The 17,800-nt window shown below is 42.7% G+C and overlaps 2 protein-coding genes across 3 annotated transcripts in view; one reads left to right on the forward strand and one right to left on the reverse strand.

Annotated features, from left to right (window-relative positions):
* Positions 1-6,453, reverse strand: part of ACSM5 (acyl-CoA synthetase medium chain family member 5) — a 31,301-nt gene extending 24,848 nt beyond the window's left edge. Inside the window, 2 exon segments of the mRNA XM_082714856.1 lie at positions 2,345-2,563; positions 6,325-6,453. Coding sequence (XP_082570982.1) covers positions 2,345-2,563; positions 6,325-6,333 — 228 coding nt within the window. The 5' untranslated portion in view covers positions 6,334-6,453.
* Positions 6,454-8,547: 2,094 nt separating this feature from the next.
* PDILT (protein disulfide isomerase like, testis expressed) overlaps positions 8,548-17,800 on the forward strand; it is a 40,549-nt gene continuing 31,296 nt past the window's right edge. For both annotated transcript variants that reach the window (XM_082714857.1, XM_082714858.1), the window contains exon 1: positions 8,548-8,763. The gene's annotated coding sequence lies outside the window, so the exon portion shown is untranslated. The remainder of the gene's footprint in view (positions 8,764-17,800) is intronic.

Genomic DNA, 17,800 nt, shown 5'->3' on the forward strand with positions numbered 1-17,800 from the left:
AGTAAAAGAAAAGACAAGAACCTTATGATCCTCTCAAATGATGCAGAAAAAGCATTTGAAAAAATGCAGCGTCCTTTCCTGATTAAAACTCTTCAGAGTGTAGGGATAGGAGGAACATACCTTCGTATCATAAAAGCCATCTATGAAAACCCCACAGCAAATATCATTGTTAATGGGGAAAAGATGAGAGCTTTTCCCTTAAGGTCAATTCAATGGTTTTTAATATATTCACAAAGTGGTATAATCATTGCCATAACCTAATTCCAAAACATTCTCATTATCCTAAAAAGAAATACCATACAGATTAGCAGGAGCTCCCTATTTCCACCCCCCCCCTCCGCCAGCCCTTGGCAACCACTAATCTACTTTTTGTGTCTATGGATTTGCCTATTCTGGATATTTCATATGAACAGAATCATATAATATGTGCCAGCACCACTAGTTGGAAAGATGCTTCTTTCCTCCCTAAATTTACTGGCACTTTTGTTGAAAATCAACCGACCATAGATTTATTTCTGGATTCTCAATTCTATCCCATGCATCTATACTTGTCTTTTTACCAGTGCCACACCTTTTTTTTTTTTTTTTCTCACACAGTCTTTATTACTGTCACTTAGCAGTAGATTTTGAAATAGGGAAGTGCGAGTCCTATTGTATTTATCATGACTGTTGTGGTTATTAGGTGCCCCTTGCCTTGCCACATGAAGCTTTGGACAAGATCATCTATTTCTGCAAAGAAGTCTACTGAGATTTTAATAAAGGTTACTTTGAGTATCTAGACCAATTTGGGATATGTTTTGGGTTTTTTTTTTTTTTTGCAGCTTTATAATTTCTGCTTCAATGGAATCAAGTCTAAAAAACATACAGTTCAACCCTGTCAAAGGCAGACTTCAGTAAGCTCCTAAATGCATACATAATGGAGAGGCTAATATTTTCTGGTTGTTCCTGTTTCCCGAAAGTTGATCTTCTTCAGATGTTTTAGACTCTTCCAAAAACTATCATCAAGGGGTATGTTATTTTTGTATAATGAGGTAATATCTCGGAGCATTCTGAGATTCACCCAAATCTTTAATGGGTGCTTCTTTAATAAACACTGCTGACATATTCCAGCCTTTGGTTAGTTTCCAGAGTTCTAAGAGGTTCATTCTGGTTCATTTTCAAGATTTTTTATTGTTGTTGTTTTTACAGAGGACAAAATTTTAGAATGTCCTTATTCTATCATTTTTGCTGATATAACCCTATTTGTATATATCTTTAGAAGAAATCCTCCAAGGATGATCCCAGTATGGATAAAGAGCTCAGATTATATAGACAGGAACAGGGCACCCCAGTTCCATCTCCTACATATGCTTCTCATTTTATTCTCACAACAACTCCAGGAGGCAGATGGTATGACTTCCTTTTTAGAGGTGAGAAAACTGAGATCCAAAGGGCTTAGGGCATGTATCCAAAGACCATGTCTAACTGCAAAGCCACCTTCATACTTTACTATATCCACTAACAGTATACTTTCACTGAATCTGCTAACAGTATTATTTTCCTCACTGTTTTTCTTTACATAAGCTCTTCTTAAAATTAATATAAGTAAATTGCATGGAGATAAAGTTTATAGTCTCTTACTATAAAAGGTTAGCATCCTTAACATAAAAAAAAGTAACTATAAAATACAGAGACACAACAGACACCTAAGGAAGAGAAAAAAAAAAAAGAAGGAAGTATATGCTCAGAGACACACAAAGAAATCAAGATAATCTTAATTCAATTCTAAGTATCTGCTATGATCTGTGAAAAGCTCTGAGCCTCAGGCATGCTCTTTCCTTATTTAAATTGGAAATACAGGGATGTCTAGATGGATTAGTCAGTTAGGTGTTCAACTCTTGATTTTGGCTCAGGTCATGATCTCAGAGTCGTGAGACTGAACACCACGTGGACTCTGCACTGGGTGTAGATCCTACTTCAGATTCTCTCTCTCCTGGCCCTCACCTCTGTGCTCTCTCAGTACACAACAGTGAGAGCAATATTAACGATAGAGTATCAAAACAAAATTTTCTCTTTCACTTGATCAGAATGATGGGAATGGAATCAAAGAGGGCATAACTGTCTCAACTCTGTGATGTGTGTTCAGGAATATGAGACACACTGGGCTAAGTACCTAAGGCTCATGAAACTTGGTCATAATTCTTTTTTTTCCCCCCTAAGGATTAAATGCTAACAGTTTAAGTTTTAGGACTTGCAAAATTCCCAGGTCAAAATGTCCACCTGTGTTGTAGCCTTGAGTCACACTGGGATAACTGAGGGCAGCCTCTGCGGCCCAAGAGGGACACTAGGACACAGTGGGCTTCACCTTTTCCAGCTGACTCCACATGTCCAGCACATCATGGGCAAAGTTGAAGTACTCAGGCACTGGCTGCCTCCCCAGGCTGATGGCTTCCCAGGTGGCCACAATCTTCTGAGGGTCAGGTAGAGGTGGCTGCCGCCCATGAGGCCCACAGAATCCCCGGGCATTTCTCAGCACCTGGAGGACCCATCCTCTTAGCCATAGCATCCTGCTATTGCCTGCAGCCTGTTTCAAAAGAGAAGAGAGAGAACGTGACCTTGAATTCTGGGTTCTGTGGGGAGACGGAGATAGAGGAGAAATCTGCAGTCAGCCCCAATGGTGACTACAGTACACGCCAACTTGTAAACACAGTCGTGGGCTTTAGTCTTAATTCCACAGTGTGATTTAGGTCATTTCTTCTCTCTGAGCCTGAGATCCGTCCCTTCTACCTCTCACGGCCTATGGATCTTCTCAAGCCTTCCCAAGCCCACTTTCCCAAGGTAAATCCTGAACTGGCCTGACAAAGCCAACAAAGTTCTAGGGCTTTATGGAAATATAATGTGAGCCACACATGTTATACACAATTTTCCAGAAGTTTCATTCAAAAAAAAAAAAAAAAGGAAAGGAACAGGTGAAATGAATTAAAATAGTATTTTATTTAGCCAGTATGAAAGATTTTTTAAAAATGGAGTCATATATGTTAAGGGTTGAGCCTGGAGGCCATGAAGGAAGTGGACCTTATTCATGTCCTCACTGGTAGAACCGCGAACTTTTGAACTTTTGAACTGCACCAAACCACAAATACTCCAAGGACTCAGCCTGAACACCGGCAACTTGCTACACAGCAGGAGACTATTTAGTGATAGCCTTAGCAATCAACTATACTCAGTCAAGATTGGTTTTCTGCCACCAACATCAATCAAAATTCTTTGTAAGCAATATATACAACATTCCCTCTTGTCTTTAAAAAGCCCTTGCCCTTTGGGGCACCTGGGTGGCTCAATCTGTTAATCATCTGACTCTTGATTTCAGCTCAGGTCATATTTCAGAGTCATGATCTCAGGGTCATGAGATCAAGCCCCACCTTAGCCCCACAGTGGCTCCATGCTGGGGGTAAAGGCTTTTATAAGATTCTCTTTCTCCTTCTGCCCACCTCTCCTCTCTCTTAAAAAAAGAAAAAACAAAACAAACAACAACAACAACAACAAAACCAGAACAAAACCCTTGCCTTTTGTTCCCTGGAGTATGGGGTAGGGTGGGGGTGGGGGCTGGTGGCACATTTGGGTTGCTGCCCAAATCTGTGTTCTCTGAATTGCAATTCTGAGACCTCCAAATAAACATTTTCTTTTTATTTTAGCTTTGCCTCTTTTCTTGCTCAACACTGGCTATATCCTATAATTTCAATATGTAACCAGTATAAAAAGATATTACTAAAGAGATATTTTACCATTTTATTTTATTTTTTTGTACTAAGTCCTCGTAATCCAACATCTATTTAACACTTACAAGCACACCTCAGTTTGGACTAGCCACATTCCAAGGGCTCAGCAGCCGCAGGTGGCTACTGGCTACCATACGGGACAGGGCAGTTTCGGTGTCTTGCTATTCAAAGTCTGATCTACAGAACAGCAGCATCAGCATCATCTGGGAGCCTGGGACACCTGCAGAACCTCAGACCCCACCCTAGGCAGGGGGAATTAGAATCTGCACTTCAACAGGAGCCCAAGAGTGTTGTGTGCACTTTGTTTAAAGAGCACTGAGAAGCAGATGCAGATTCTTCCCACCAAATTCCTCTCGGCCATAATAATAACAGAATATGGTCCTGTAACTGCCAGAGATTAAAAGTTTGAGCTTCTCCCACATTGTTTTATTAAATCCTAGCCACCCAGTGTGATCATAACAGGAGGTGGAGGCCTCTGGGAGGTGATTAGGTTCTGAGACCTCAGACTGCTCACTGGCTCCTACTGAATGGGCAGGACAAAGCAAAAAGACAGGAGTCTATGAACCAGAAGCGAGCTCTCAGCAGACACGAATCTGCCTGCCGCAATTCGATCTTGGACTTCCTGGTCCCTAGAACTATGAGAAATAAATGTTATTTAAATGACAACTGCCCAAACTGAATAAGACGTAACCAATGTTAGGGCCAATTTAATGTTAAAACCTGTTTAACTCTTAGGGCCTGCTTAGCCAGAGCAACTCCATATTGCCTAGGTAGCCATATTGTTGTTTACAACCACGGACTTCATTCCGGGAATAAACGCCCCTGTCCTGGTTTGGTTCTGGGCATCGATTCCAGGAGTAAATGCCTTAACAATAGAAGCCACATATCCTGGGTCTGCGGTTATGCCCTATAAAACCAGCCTGTGAGAGGGGGAGAGGGTCACTCTCTTCGGAGGCAGCCCTAGCCGGTCAGTCTGACTTCTAATGCTTGGCATAGAATAAAGCTTCACATAACTTTCACTTTGTCTCAGTCTCGTTCCCCTGGCGGGTGAGTCTAACTTCTAATGCTTGGCATAGAATAAGGCTTTGCATAACTTTCACTTTGTCTCAGTCTCATTCCTTTGATAACAGACCCCAACAGCAACAATAATAATGTGTGGCAGTAACAAGAAAAACAATAATAACTGCCATCTGCAGAAGGCTTACTGTGTACCAGGCATTTGGAAGGTACTTTACAGATGTTATTTCCTTAAATCTTGACAACAACTCTATGATATAATGCTATTTTCTCTGTTTTACAGATAAAGTCGGGGTTTTTTCCTATGCAAATACAAACATAGGGGTTTTATTTTAATTATTTTGTTATGTTACATTAGTCACCATACAGTATGTCATTAGTTTTTGATGTAGTGTTCCAAAATTCATTGTTTACAAATAACACCCAGTGCTCCGTGCAATATGTGCCTTCCTTAATATCCATCACCGGGCTAACCCTCTCCTGACCCCCGTCCCCTCTAAAACCCTCTGTTTCTTGGAGTCCACAGTCTCTCACAGTTTGTCTTCCCCTCCTATACTTTCAACACCATCCTGACCAAAATACCATCAGCATTTTTCAAAGTGCTGGAACAAATCCCAAAACACGTATGGAACCAGAAAGGCAGGTTTCAAGAGGAGAAGTGACCGCAGGTCTCACCTCCCAGAAATGCCCAGGTCCGGGCTTCTGTTTGGCTGTGAGCCCTGAGTCCTCAGACTCCCCGTCCCTGACCCTTTTCCATCTTCCCCCCCACTTCAACCTCCCTCCCATGGATTCCTCTGCCCCCTGACGGCTGATCATTAGAATCGGCCTCCCTGCTAACCCAAGGCCATTTCAGGCATGCCCCTTCTTGCTTTAAGCAGCAAAGGCCTCAGAGACAGCTAACACCTGTCCTTAAAAAGATTTCTCTCTACATTACCTTGCTTTTGAACCCAAGAAATGCAAAAGGCCTTCGATCCTGCTTCAGCTGAATGCGGGCCTTAAACATTAAGGTTCCTCCAGGAGAAGGCAATTTGCTGACTTGGTCTCCCGCTGGGAACTTTGGCCCCAGATGCAGCGAAGAGAGAGCAGAGCCCAAAGCCAACAGGAGGACAGGCGGCTTCAACTGGCCAGCACGCTAGAAGCCAATGAGAGTGGCCCTGCTAAGCTATGCTCACAGCTTCCAGTAGCTCTGGTGGTTATCTTCTCTGAAAATACAGGTCACCACCACCTTACCGGAAAAGAGAACAGGAACTTCCTTACTTTTTTACCAGAAAGAATATAATAGTAGCAATAATATAAGCTAACTGCGTTCCTTTTCTCCTCCAAACCCCAGGGAATGATTGCAAATAGACACAAGAGGTCTCTTTGAGGTGACAGAAATGTTTTAAATTTGGACAGTGATCATCAAGGCTGCATAAATCTGTAAGTGTATTATTACTACCTACTACTACTGATAATTGTAGTAATAATGGCATACATGAATGAGTTATGGTATGTAAAATTAAACCTAAAGCTTTTTGTTTTGTTTGTAAGCCTCCTAAGGCTCCCCTACCTGGTTCATAGTCCAAGCCAGTGTTCCAAGAGCAGTCCTCAAGGCCCTACGTGATTTCCTGGCTCTCCATTCCTACCCACTTGCTAAGCTCTGCTCCCACCACATTGCACTGGTCTGCCCGACTTTTGCTCTCCCTGCTGCTGGTAACCTGAATCTCTGGGAACAACAGCAAAAAAGATCCTATCTTGCAGTGTTTCCCAATATCTGTGGTTAAATATTGCCATGGTGGCACAGCCAATTTCAAGCAACCAAAGATTTAACAAGAATTATTAATGGTCACTGGTACGTCCCCATGAGCTGGCTCACGCCAGTGCTGCTTCGAGCCTTTGCTGCCAGGACATTCCTTCCACATGGTTCACCGCCTCACCATTCACACACAGGCCCTGCTCTGTGTGCCTTGAGCCACCGCCCAACTCCCAACTAGAACCTTCTCCTATCTGACACTTCCCACTCTCCCTTCTCTCCTTGATTTTCCTCCTTGGCATTTATGACTTTCTAACATTCAATGTATTTTATAAATTTTTCTTTATTTTTTCCAGTTTTATTATGGCATGACTGACAGATAAAATTCCACATATTTAAGGTATACAACATGTACATTACACAGTTGAGCTTAATTAATACAATCATCACCTCTCATAGTTGTTCAATATTTTCTATTTACTCACTGTGTCATCTGTCCCCTGTCACACACATACACTAGAATATAAACTCCACAACGAGAGCGATTTTAGATTTTCAGTATAGCTGTATCCTCACGACAGTGCCCTGCCACGTTGTCAGAATTCAGTAAATATTTATTGAGCCAGTGAAGAGTAAAGGAGAACTAATAGTGAACATTTTTTATCTGCCAGACATTGCTATGTGTAGCAGATAAAAATTGACCTTCAGCATTCTAGACACAAAATTTATTTTTTTGCTTTTTCCCAGAATCACATCCGAGGCAGTGTAAGCTCTCAGTCTCCAGGATCTGTGGGAGCTTCAGGCTCACTTACTGTTCAAAGCACCTTCCTTAGCTATCCCTGGAAGTGGCTCAAAGTCCCTCCAATGGAAGAGAGGACGCTTATGTATCAGCTGCCTCTAGTCAGCACCACACTGGGTGTTGGTCCTGCACTGTGTTTTGTTCCCCTTGTAGCTCTGGCTCATTTCCTGGCCAGGTCAGGGTGGCCCATTTCTAGGAGGCAGCTCCTCTCCCTCCCCACCAAGTGTGGCCACAGAAAATCACCTCCTTGGCCTTCAAATTCCATTTCCCCTCAATGCCCAGGCTTCTGCTGGGTCCCAGGCAAACATTCTCATCTGCAAATCTGCAGTCAGAACTAAAGATACAATCTCTACTCTCAGGAAGGTGGATGGACAGATGACCTGCTCTTCAGGCAGCCTGATTTCAATATCATTGTTGTCCATTAGTATTTGGTAAGAATCAGGCAGCACAGAACTTGGGGCTACAAACTGACAAAAATGATGATGCTAATAATAACAATAACTGCCTTTTATTTTGTCATTCAACAAACATTTTGGAGCACCTGTTACCTGCTAGGCCAAGTAAATTATATGGAACTTAGAAGGTGATTAGTCCTGTGAAGAAAAATAAAGCCTAGAAAGAGACAGAAAGTACCCAAGAGTGAGCTGGACAAATTAATGGTTTTAACAAAGGAATAAGAAAGACCCAGGCTGAGAAAGTGGTATTTGAGCAAAATGATATTTGCAGGACATTAAGAGAGTGAACCTGAATACATCAGGGTTTAGAGCTGGCAGCAGAAGAAACCACAATTATCCCTAAGATTAAAATGTGACAGTCATACTGGAGAAATGACAAGAAGGCCAGTGTGGCTGCAACAGGGAGTGGAACAGAGACCAGGAGGTGGGACAAGGGCCAGCTTTCTGCCCTCCGGGTACCCTGTGGCTCACTTGGCTCATGTTAGCTGGGCTAATCCTTTCAACAGCCCTGTGAGCTATACCATTTTACATGTGAAAATGTGACTCCAAAAGGGTGAGTGACATGGCCAAGGCCACACAGCTAAGAGGAACAGAGCTGGGACTCAGATTCTAATGTTTAGGCACCGAGTTCAGAGCCCACCCTACCATGCCCCTCCCGGCATCCCAGGCTGTGATTTGTTTCTGGCCCTCCTGTGACCTCCAGCCCCACTACTGTCCTTTGACACAGGCAGGTCAGGGCCTTCTTACCCAACAATGGCCATTCTTCTCCAGGGCCACCCTGGAGAATCCCAGAACTTGGAACACTGTGGTTCAGTCTGCTGCAGTCCCTGCATGCCCAGTAAGGACGGATTTCATTTCTGCCTCTGGATTTCTTCAGAACACTCAGCTGCCTGCGGGTCCTTCTGTGTTGCAAAGGGAAGCTAGGAGCCTGCTCTTTAGGCCACGACCTGACTTCCCTCCTCAAGTCCCTAGCAGGCCCGAGTGTAACCAGGCTTCCTACAGGTATGGGCTTGAGTGAATATGGCAATTCTGACCACAGGGCCTTGCTGGGCTGCCTTGCTTCTGCCAAGGTGGTTACAAATACAGTGTGGTTTACTGCGTAGATGGCTACATGTTAGTATTACCTAAGAGGCTTTAAAAAAAAAAAGATGCCCAGACTCAAACCATAGATATCAATGAAATTAGAACCTAGTATGTTTGGGTTTGAGCATCAGTATTTTTTTGAGTTTCCCCAAGAGATCCTAAGGTGCAGTCATGATTGAGAATCACTGAAATGGACTCTAGGGTTTGTGTGAGAATTAAATTAGATCATTTGTTCATTCATTAATTCAAACACATTCACTGAGCTCCAGATCTGGACAGGCACTGTTCTAGGAGGTGGGGAAACAGCTGTGAAAAAAGGCACTTATATCAAGAAGTTTAGAAACACAAACGATAACTACTCAGAAAGAATAAAACCAGATTTGGAGCAAACGGGTAATGTGGCCAAGAGTGGTAGAGGCAGAGGTGGCAGTAGGAAGACAGAGCCACATAGGAGGACCCTTTCTTGGAGGGACTTGTATTTATGCTGGGACCTGAATAACCAAAAAGGGCTGCAGATCAGGGAAAGGGTGTTCCGGGCAGAAGCAAAGGTCCCAGGCAGAGTGTGCCTGAGAAAGGGAAGGAAACAGCGTGGCGGACACGCTGTGAGTGGGAGGGAAAGCAGAGCAGTGAGGTCAGAGGGTGAGGATGACGGGGTGCAGGGATGTCAGCGGACCGCATGTGAGGGCAGGCCCCTGGGTGCTTCCATCAGAGAGCGGTGTGATCTCAGCAATGTTTTAGAAGGAAATCTCTAAATTCTATGTGAGGAATGGATTGGGGGAAGGCAAAAAGACTAAGCAGAGAAGAGGCTACTACTCTGACCAGACCAGAGACAATGGTGGCCGGGACAGTGGGTTGTTGTTGGTGGAGACATTCAGTGCTCAGAGCACTGGCAGCTGGTAGCAAAGCCTCTCCGTATTAGCTGCTATTACTTATTCTTAATCATAAACGTTTCCTATCATGGCACTCCTCTGCATGTGGGGGGTTGGTTAGAGATGCCAGAACTAGGCTTGGAATGTGTGTGGCTGGGGCTGAGAGCTTCCCAGAGGGACACAGAGGAGCCACCAGTGTTGTCAGGCCAGAGGGGTGGGTGCTGGGAGAGGCTGGGTTCCTGGGCAGGGACAGGGGTCCAGGTGGGGCTGAGGGCACAGTGACAGGGGTTGGAACCAGAATGGGGTCCAGAGTTTGAGGGGGATCCATGTGATGAGCTGATCTGTGGCCAGAGATGGTCTCGGAAGAGAGAGCAAGGGGCCGTGTGTGGAAAGGGGGTGGGGGAATCCGGGAGAAAGAGAAAGAACCTGCCCCCTCTCACCCTTTTCCCAGCAATACATACAGTTCATTTCTTTGCTCCCTTCAGTGTGTTGAACAAAATAAATTTTAAAGACCTTATTGGCTTTGTTCAATGACTTATGAATCAGGCAGCATCCCATCTAGCAGACAGAAAGGAGCTCTGAGGAGCTGTACAAAACTAAAGACTTCTACAGGCTGAAGGGAGCAGGAACAAGGAAGTTACACCAGACAAAAAGTCTCCTTGGTAATTACAAGGTCGCTTTCCTTTAGGGGGTGGCAGATGATCTAGCTAGTGCCGATCAGGTGACTCCTGACTGAGTGGTTTAATATTCCATTTCTGGAGAGCCAAAGACTGTAATTAAGTCGCAGTTAGGTGACATGGTACTCATCACAAGTAACTCCATTTGGGGCCTGTCGTCTTGTTTTTAACAAGTCAAACAGCAAATTCTGAGTCATGCTGCTTGTGGTCGCCGTATTTAAAATGTCAAAGTGCCCCCTTTCACCTTCTCACTTTCAAATCTTTCCTGATGGACTTTTTCTCCTTAGCACTCATCAGCATCTGACATATCTAATATACTAGAATATCTAATATATTCTATTTCTTTATCTCACTCGCTATGTTCCCCTCTTGCAGAGTGTAAGCTCCATGAACACAAGGGGTACTGTCTATTTTGCTTACTTTTCTATCTCCAGTGTCTGGAATGGTACTTAGCATGTATTTATTAAGACCTCAAGATATATTTGACCTTGTTATATATATCTGAATGAATGAGTGAATGAATGAATGAACGAATGAGTGAATGAATAGGAGTTGTCAACCAGGGTCCGTAGGAGTCTGACCATGGAGGGATTTCCCCGCCAGTTGGGGGGCTTGGTCTCCTTGTGAGGCTCAATCACTGGAGGCCTTCTAGGCTTGTACTCATTTCTGCCCAGGTTAGCAGGAAACCTGCTACCTCCTTGGGGCCTCCCACTGCCCCATCTCCATGAACTGATCAGGAACCACTGAGAATACTCTTTTTTTTTGGTTCTTTGTTTAAAGATTTTTATTTATTTGTCAGAGAGATTGAGAGAGAGAGCGAGCACAGGCGCGGGTAGCAGCAGGCAGAGGGAGAAGCAGGCTTCCTGGTGAGCAGGGAGCCCACTATGGGACTCGATCCCAGGACCCTGGGATCATGACCTGAGCCAAAGGCAGATGCTTAACCAACTGAGCCACCCAGGCATCCCTGTTTGTTTTTTTATAAGTATTCTTCAGTTTTTTATTTATATATTATTTTTATTTAAGTATAATTAACATACAGTATTATATTAGTTTCTGGAATACAATATGATTTAACATTTCTACACATTACTCAGTGCTCATGATGATAAGGATACTCTTAAATCTCCATCACCTGTTTCACTCATCCCCCCCACCAACCTCCCTTCTGGGAACCATCTGTTTATTCTCTGTGTTTAAGAGTCTGTTTTTGTTTTCTTTTCTTTGTTTATTCATTTGTTTTGGCTCTTAAATTGCACGTATGAGTTAAATTCTATGGTATTTGTCTTTGTCTTTGACTTATTTCACTTAGCATGTTACCCTCCAGAGCCATCCATTTTGTTGCAAATGGCAAGATTTCATTCTTTTTTGTGGCTAATATTCCATTGTTTGTGTGTGAGTGTGTGTGTGTGTGTGTGTGTGTATACCACATCATCATTATCCATTCATCTATGGATGGACACTTGTGTGGATTTCAGATCTTGGATTGTAAATAATGCTGCAGTAAACATAGGGGTACATTATCTTTTCAAATTACAGTTTTTGTTTTCTTTGGGTAAACACCCATTAGTGGAATTACTGGATCATACAGTGATTCCAGTTTTAACTCCTTGAGAAAACTCTGTATTGTTTTCCACAGTGGCTGCACCAGTGCACATTCCCACCAACAGTACAAGGGTTCTTTTTGCTCCACATCCTCACCAACATCTGTTGTTTCTTGTCTTTTTGATTCTAGCCATTCTGACAGGAGAGAGGTGATACCTCATTGTGGTTCTGATTTGTATTTCCCTGATGATGAGCAGTTTTGAACACCTTTTCATTTGTCTATTGGCCATCTGTATGCAGGAATATTCCTGTCAAAAGCCCGAGAGGAGAATGCGATGGGGAGCCAACAGTAGCTGTGACTGGCCTGGCTGACCTTTAGATGACTTACTGTTCACTCTAGCTGGATGACTCACCTGGGTTGATTTATTTGACTGTGTGGTTCTCAACCTACAGACTGTAAGAACTACCTGGGGCTGTCAACGACAACACATGGATCTCATATGGATCCCAATTTCTTTAAATTATGAGATAACTAGGGTAATTTTCACATTATCTGGATATTTGATAAGAAACTATCATTCAGGGTGCCTGGGTGGCTCAGTGGGTTAAAGCCTCTGCTTTCGGCTCAGGTCATGATCCCAGGGTCCTGGGATCAAGCCCCACATCGGGCTCTCTGCTCAGCGGGGAGCCGCTTCCCCTTCCCCCCGTCTCTCTCTGCCTGCCCCTCTGCCTACTTGTGATCTCTGTCTGCCAAATAAATAAACAAAATCTTAAAAAAAAAAAAAATCTTAAAAAAAAAAAAGGAAGCTATCATTCATCCTGTTAACTAAGACAATGGTATGGCGGTTATCTTTTAAAAAAACAAACTCTATCGGGGCGCCTGGGTGGCTCAGTGGGTTGAGCCGCTGCCTTCGGCTCAGGTCATGATCTCAGGATCCTGGGATGGAGTCTCTCATTGGGCTCTCTGCTCAGCAGGGAGCCTGCTTCCCTCTCTCTCTCTCTGCCTGCCTCTCCATCTACTTGTGATTTCTCTCTGTCAAAAAAATAAATAAAATCTTTAAAAAAACAAAACAAAACAAACAAAAAAAACCCCAAACTCTATCTTTTAGAGATTCATAGTGAATTATTTATGGATGAACTAATGTAACACATGGACTGGCTTTCAAATAGTCCTGGACAGGGAGTGATGCAACTAAGTCAGACTGGCAGTGACAGTAACCCAAGTTGAGTGACAGGTATATTGGGGCACATTAACTGTTTTCTCTATTTTTGCATACAATATTTTTTCCAAAAGAAAGTTTAAAAAAAAAAACCATTTGGGGAGCTTTTAAAACATATAGATAACTGGGCTGCACCCTGAGTGATTCTGAATTAACGTCTGCTTGAGGCCTGGCATCAGTACCATTTTTTAAGCTTTTTAAAGCTCCCAGTGAGATAAATGTATATCCCGGGACAAGAAGAGCTACTGGAGCACAAGTTCTTGATCGTATCCTTGCAACTACCCTGAGAGGCAGGCATTATTCACGCACTCTACAGATGGAGACGCTAAGCTCTGATAGTACACTCTCAAACTTGAAGGAGTCCAAGATGTGAGGGGGGAGTGCAAGGCGAGGGCATGTGAGCAGTGTGGTGTGGTGACTTAGACCCGAGGTTTGCAAACTTTTTCAGGAAAGTGCCAGATAACAAATATTTTTGGCATTGCAGGCCTACATATCATCTCTGTTGCCACTATTTAACTTGGCCGTTGTAATAAAAAGCAGCCAAACAATACCAAAAGAATGGGTATGGCTGTGATCCAGTAATACCGTATTTACAAGACCCGGCCATAGGCCAGTTTGCTGGACTCTGGTTTAGACCACAGACTTTGGGCTTAGATGCACCTGAGCCCATGTGTTCCTTCCATCTGCCTGCTGGGTGGTCTTGTAAAAATCTCCACCTTCATGAAGGGAGCATCATAATTTTACCTACTGATACAGGAAATGGGGTTTGGAGCCAAGAGCCAAGAAGGAATTCTTGAGACGTCTTTGGTGCAAAAAGGTGATTTTATTATAGCATGGGGACAGAACCCATCAGCAGAAACGAGCTGCCCTGGGGTCATGAGGAATGATCAATTATATATTTTCAAGCTGGGAGAAGGTTAGGGATAGCTTAAGTGTCCAACGAATTTTGGAAGCAAGGTTTCCAGGACCTTGAGGAGGCTAGCTACTGTTAGGAAAAGATCACTTATTACTATCTAGTAAAACCTCAGTCATGAGACCCTTCAGATATTCACCGGTGAGTCATATGCTTGGAGGAGGATTTTCAACACGTATCTTGGGGGGCAGAGATAAAGGACGTTTCCAAAGGAATTTCTGTATATTAAATTGGGTTCGACAGGACCCTGGGATTGGGCTAAGATTGCCTTTGTCCTTCGTAAAATATTAACACCAAGGCAGCTGAGTTCCTAGAGGAATGTCACTGTTTCAAGACCTTGTTAATGAATGGACTATAAGTAGTAAAGAAATTTAATTTTTCTTTTGCCTTTGCTTCCCACATTAACTACTTCATAGACATGCTGTGATGATTAACAAGATGGTATGTGTAAAGCTCAAATACTAGCTTCATACATAGTGATATGTACTTAGCATTATGGGCTGGCATGTTACTAGGTCTGCAATGGTCAGCAGAGAGTTGAAGCTGGGGTTTCAGTGCAGAGGAGAAACAGGGTAGGGCCCCTGTGATACTTCGATTTTTAAGTGTTAGAAAACAAAATTCAACCCAGTAAATTTAAAAATCTAATTGGCTTTATTAACCAATTCACAAATTGGGTAGCATCCTATCCAGCCAGTAGAGAGATGCCCCTAGCGGTTGTACAAAATGGAAGATGGTTATAGGCAGGAGGGTGGGGGAAGATATTAGCAAAAGGAAGGACTTTTTCAGGCAAGAACATCTTGTTTTGTGGGAGAAGGGAAATGCAGAGATTTTGTTTGTCTTTTGGGTTTTTTTCATCATGCAGATTATCTTACTAAAAACAAGAAATTTGTTACTTGCTTACTAAGCAAGAAATTTATCTTGCTAAACAAGAAATTTCATGTTGACTTTTGTAAGGTTATATTCCTGGGATAAGCTGAAACTATAACTGAGTCTTGTTTGCCACTGGCAAGGGGAGGGGCTCAAATTATTCAATTTGGGACTTTTTTCTTTTTCTGTTTTAATGTAAGGAATATATATTTGGGCATTCAGATGACCAAATACATTTCTCATCTAGATTTGGTCTTCATCCATAATTCCTGGCTCACAGCTCTCAAAACAATTGGAATTTCCTGAGCAATAAAATAAGAGCAATGGAGCATCTTTTGTTACAGCATTTGATCTCATCCGCAGTTCCTGAAAAAACACTTCATTCAGAGCATATACCATGGGGGACTCAAAACCTCTTTCTTTCAAAACAAAAACAAAAAACCCACAATCCATTTCTGTAACTCAAGTAAGTGCCTGATTCCTGCTATGAGTTTCAAAAGCCGGTTTTACAACCCCAAATCAAAAATCTGATTCTGTTCTCTGTTGCAGGCTCAGCCCTGCAATGATGGAAGGTAAAGGGTATCAGGGTGGGGAGCCTCTGTTAACGTCTCAAAATATTGTTCACGGCATCCATTTTTTTAAAAAAGATTTTATTTATTTTAGAGGGCATGCACATGTGGGAGGGGAGATGGAGAGGGAAAAAGAGAGGGACAAGCAGACTCTGTGCTGAGCTTAGAGCCCCATTCGAGAATCAGTCTCATGACCCATGAGATCATGACCTGAGTTAAAACCAAGAGTCAGATACTTAACCTACTGTGCCACCAAGGGGCCACAGAGAGGCAGGATATCACTGTGGTTAGGGCATGGATCTGTAGCTAAAATGCCTGCCCCCAAATGTGGGGTGATGAGGGGGTGGAAGCTGGTGGCACAGGGGTTGAAAGGACTCAGCTAAGGCAGGACAAAGTAGACAAATTTACTGAATACACCACCACAAGGGAGCAGTGGGCAGGACAGCAGAGAAGAGGCTGTCTGCAAGGAAGCAGTGGGTGGGAGCTGTTTTTAAAAAGTAAATATGAGAGGCACCTGGGTGGCTCAGTGGGTTAAAGCTTCTGCCTTCGGCTCAGATCATGATCCCAGGGTCCTGGGATCGAGCCCTATATCTGGGCTCTCTGCTCAGCAGGGAGCCTGCTTCACCTCCTCTCTCTCTGCCTACTTCTAATCTCTGTCTGTCAAATAAATAAATAAAATCTTTAAAAATAAACAAATAAAAAATAAAGAGGAAATATGAGGCATTAGGGCGACGTGGAATTCCCTCTTGTTTGGCAACTGTGTCTGGTTGTAAGGAGCCCATTGATTAGTTAGGGCCTATGGATATTCTGAGGTGGGTCATTTAATGGGCCTGTCTGTATTCAGCCAGGGGGTCGCTATGGTCTCTGTCTATATTCCATTGCTCAAGGCTGTCTGCCTAAAAGTGGCCTCAAATGGCACCTGCACCCCAATGTTTATAGCAGCAATGTCCACAATAGCCAAGAAATGGAAAGAGCTCAGATGTCCATCAACAGATGAATGGATAAATAAGATGTGGGGTGTGTGTGTATGTATAATGGAATACTGTGTGTGTGTATGTGTGTGTGTGTATACCTCTATCTATATATCTATATATATAAACTGGAAAACTACTCAGTCATCAAAAAGAATGAAATTTTGCCATTTGCAACAATGCGGATAGAAATGGAGGGCATTATGCTGAGCAAAATATGTCAGAGAAAGATATGATTTCACTCTTATGTGGAACTTAAGAAAAAACATATGAACATAGAGGAAGAGAAGAGGGAAAAAAAAAAACGTGAGAGGGAGGTAAACCATAGGAGACACTGAGCTGGAGAAAATAAACAGAGGGTTGCTGGAGAGGAGGTGGGTGGGGAGGATGGGGTTACTGGGTGATGGGCATTATGGAGGGCACTTGATGCAATGAGCACTAGGTGTTATATGCAGATGATGAATCACTAAATTCTACCCCTGAAATTAACATTACAGTATATGTTAACTAAACTGAATTTAAATAAAGAATTTCTTTTTTTTTTTTAGTTTTTTTATTAACATAAATTATTAGCCCCAGGGGTACAGGTCTGTGAATTGTCAGGCTTACACACTTCACAGCACTAACCCTCCCCTTTTTAAACAACAGCACATACCCTCCCCATTTTAAACAATATTAAATAAATGAACAGATATGGCCTCTACACCTACTAATTGTGTGATCTTGGGCAAATTATTTAACCTTTCTGTACCTTATTTTATCCTCATTAAAAGAGGATTACAATAGTACTATCCTTATCTCCTAGGGTTGTCATAAGAGACACGACAGTGTGGAAAGCACTAGAACAGTGTCTGGCACATTACAAGAATGTTAAGATATAGGTACTCACAAAATTTAGCTTTAAAGCTGGCCCCAATTCTCTATATTTTAGGCCAAAAAATTACACTAGATCTATTTTTTAAAAACCTTCAGATAGTTTGACAAACAATTTCCCAGGCAATTATAAAGTGTTTATTCATTCATTCACATATTTATTCATGCCACTTGTTCATTTTCCTACCACAATGCCAGGTGCTAGGCTACAGCAGTCAAGAAAGAAATGAAGATCCTCATAAATTTAATATGAAGGTGTGACCTAGAATACTGCTATAGGTCTTCTTATTTAAGACACTCATACAGTCTATGTTACATGGAGAAACAGCTCTATGATTGAGGAGTATTTATGAAGATCTGAGGAGGTGATTCTATGCTCTAAATTATTCGGGAAGACATAATTAAGTAAAGTCAGAAAGGAAGCTTCTGATCCAGACCATTCTAACAGTTAAAAA

The sequence above is a fragment of the Mustela nivalis genome (genome assembly GCF_964662115.1).
Source record: "Mustela nivalis genome assembly, chromosome: 19".
Lineage (NCBI taxonomy): Eukaryota > Metazoa > Chordata > Mammalia > Carnivora > Mustelidae > Mustela > Mustela nivalis.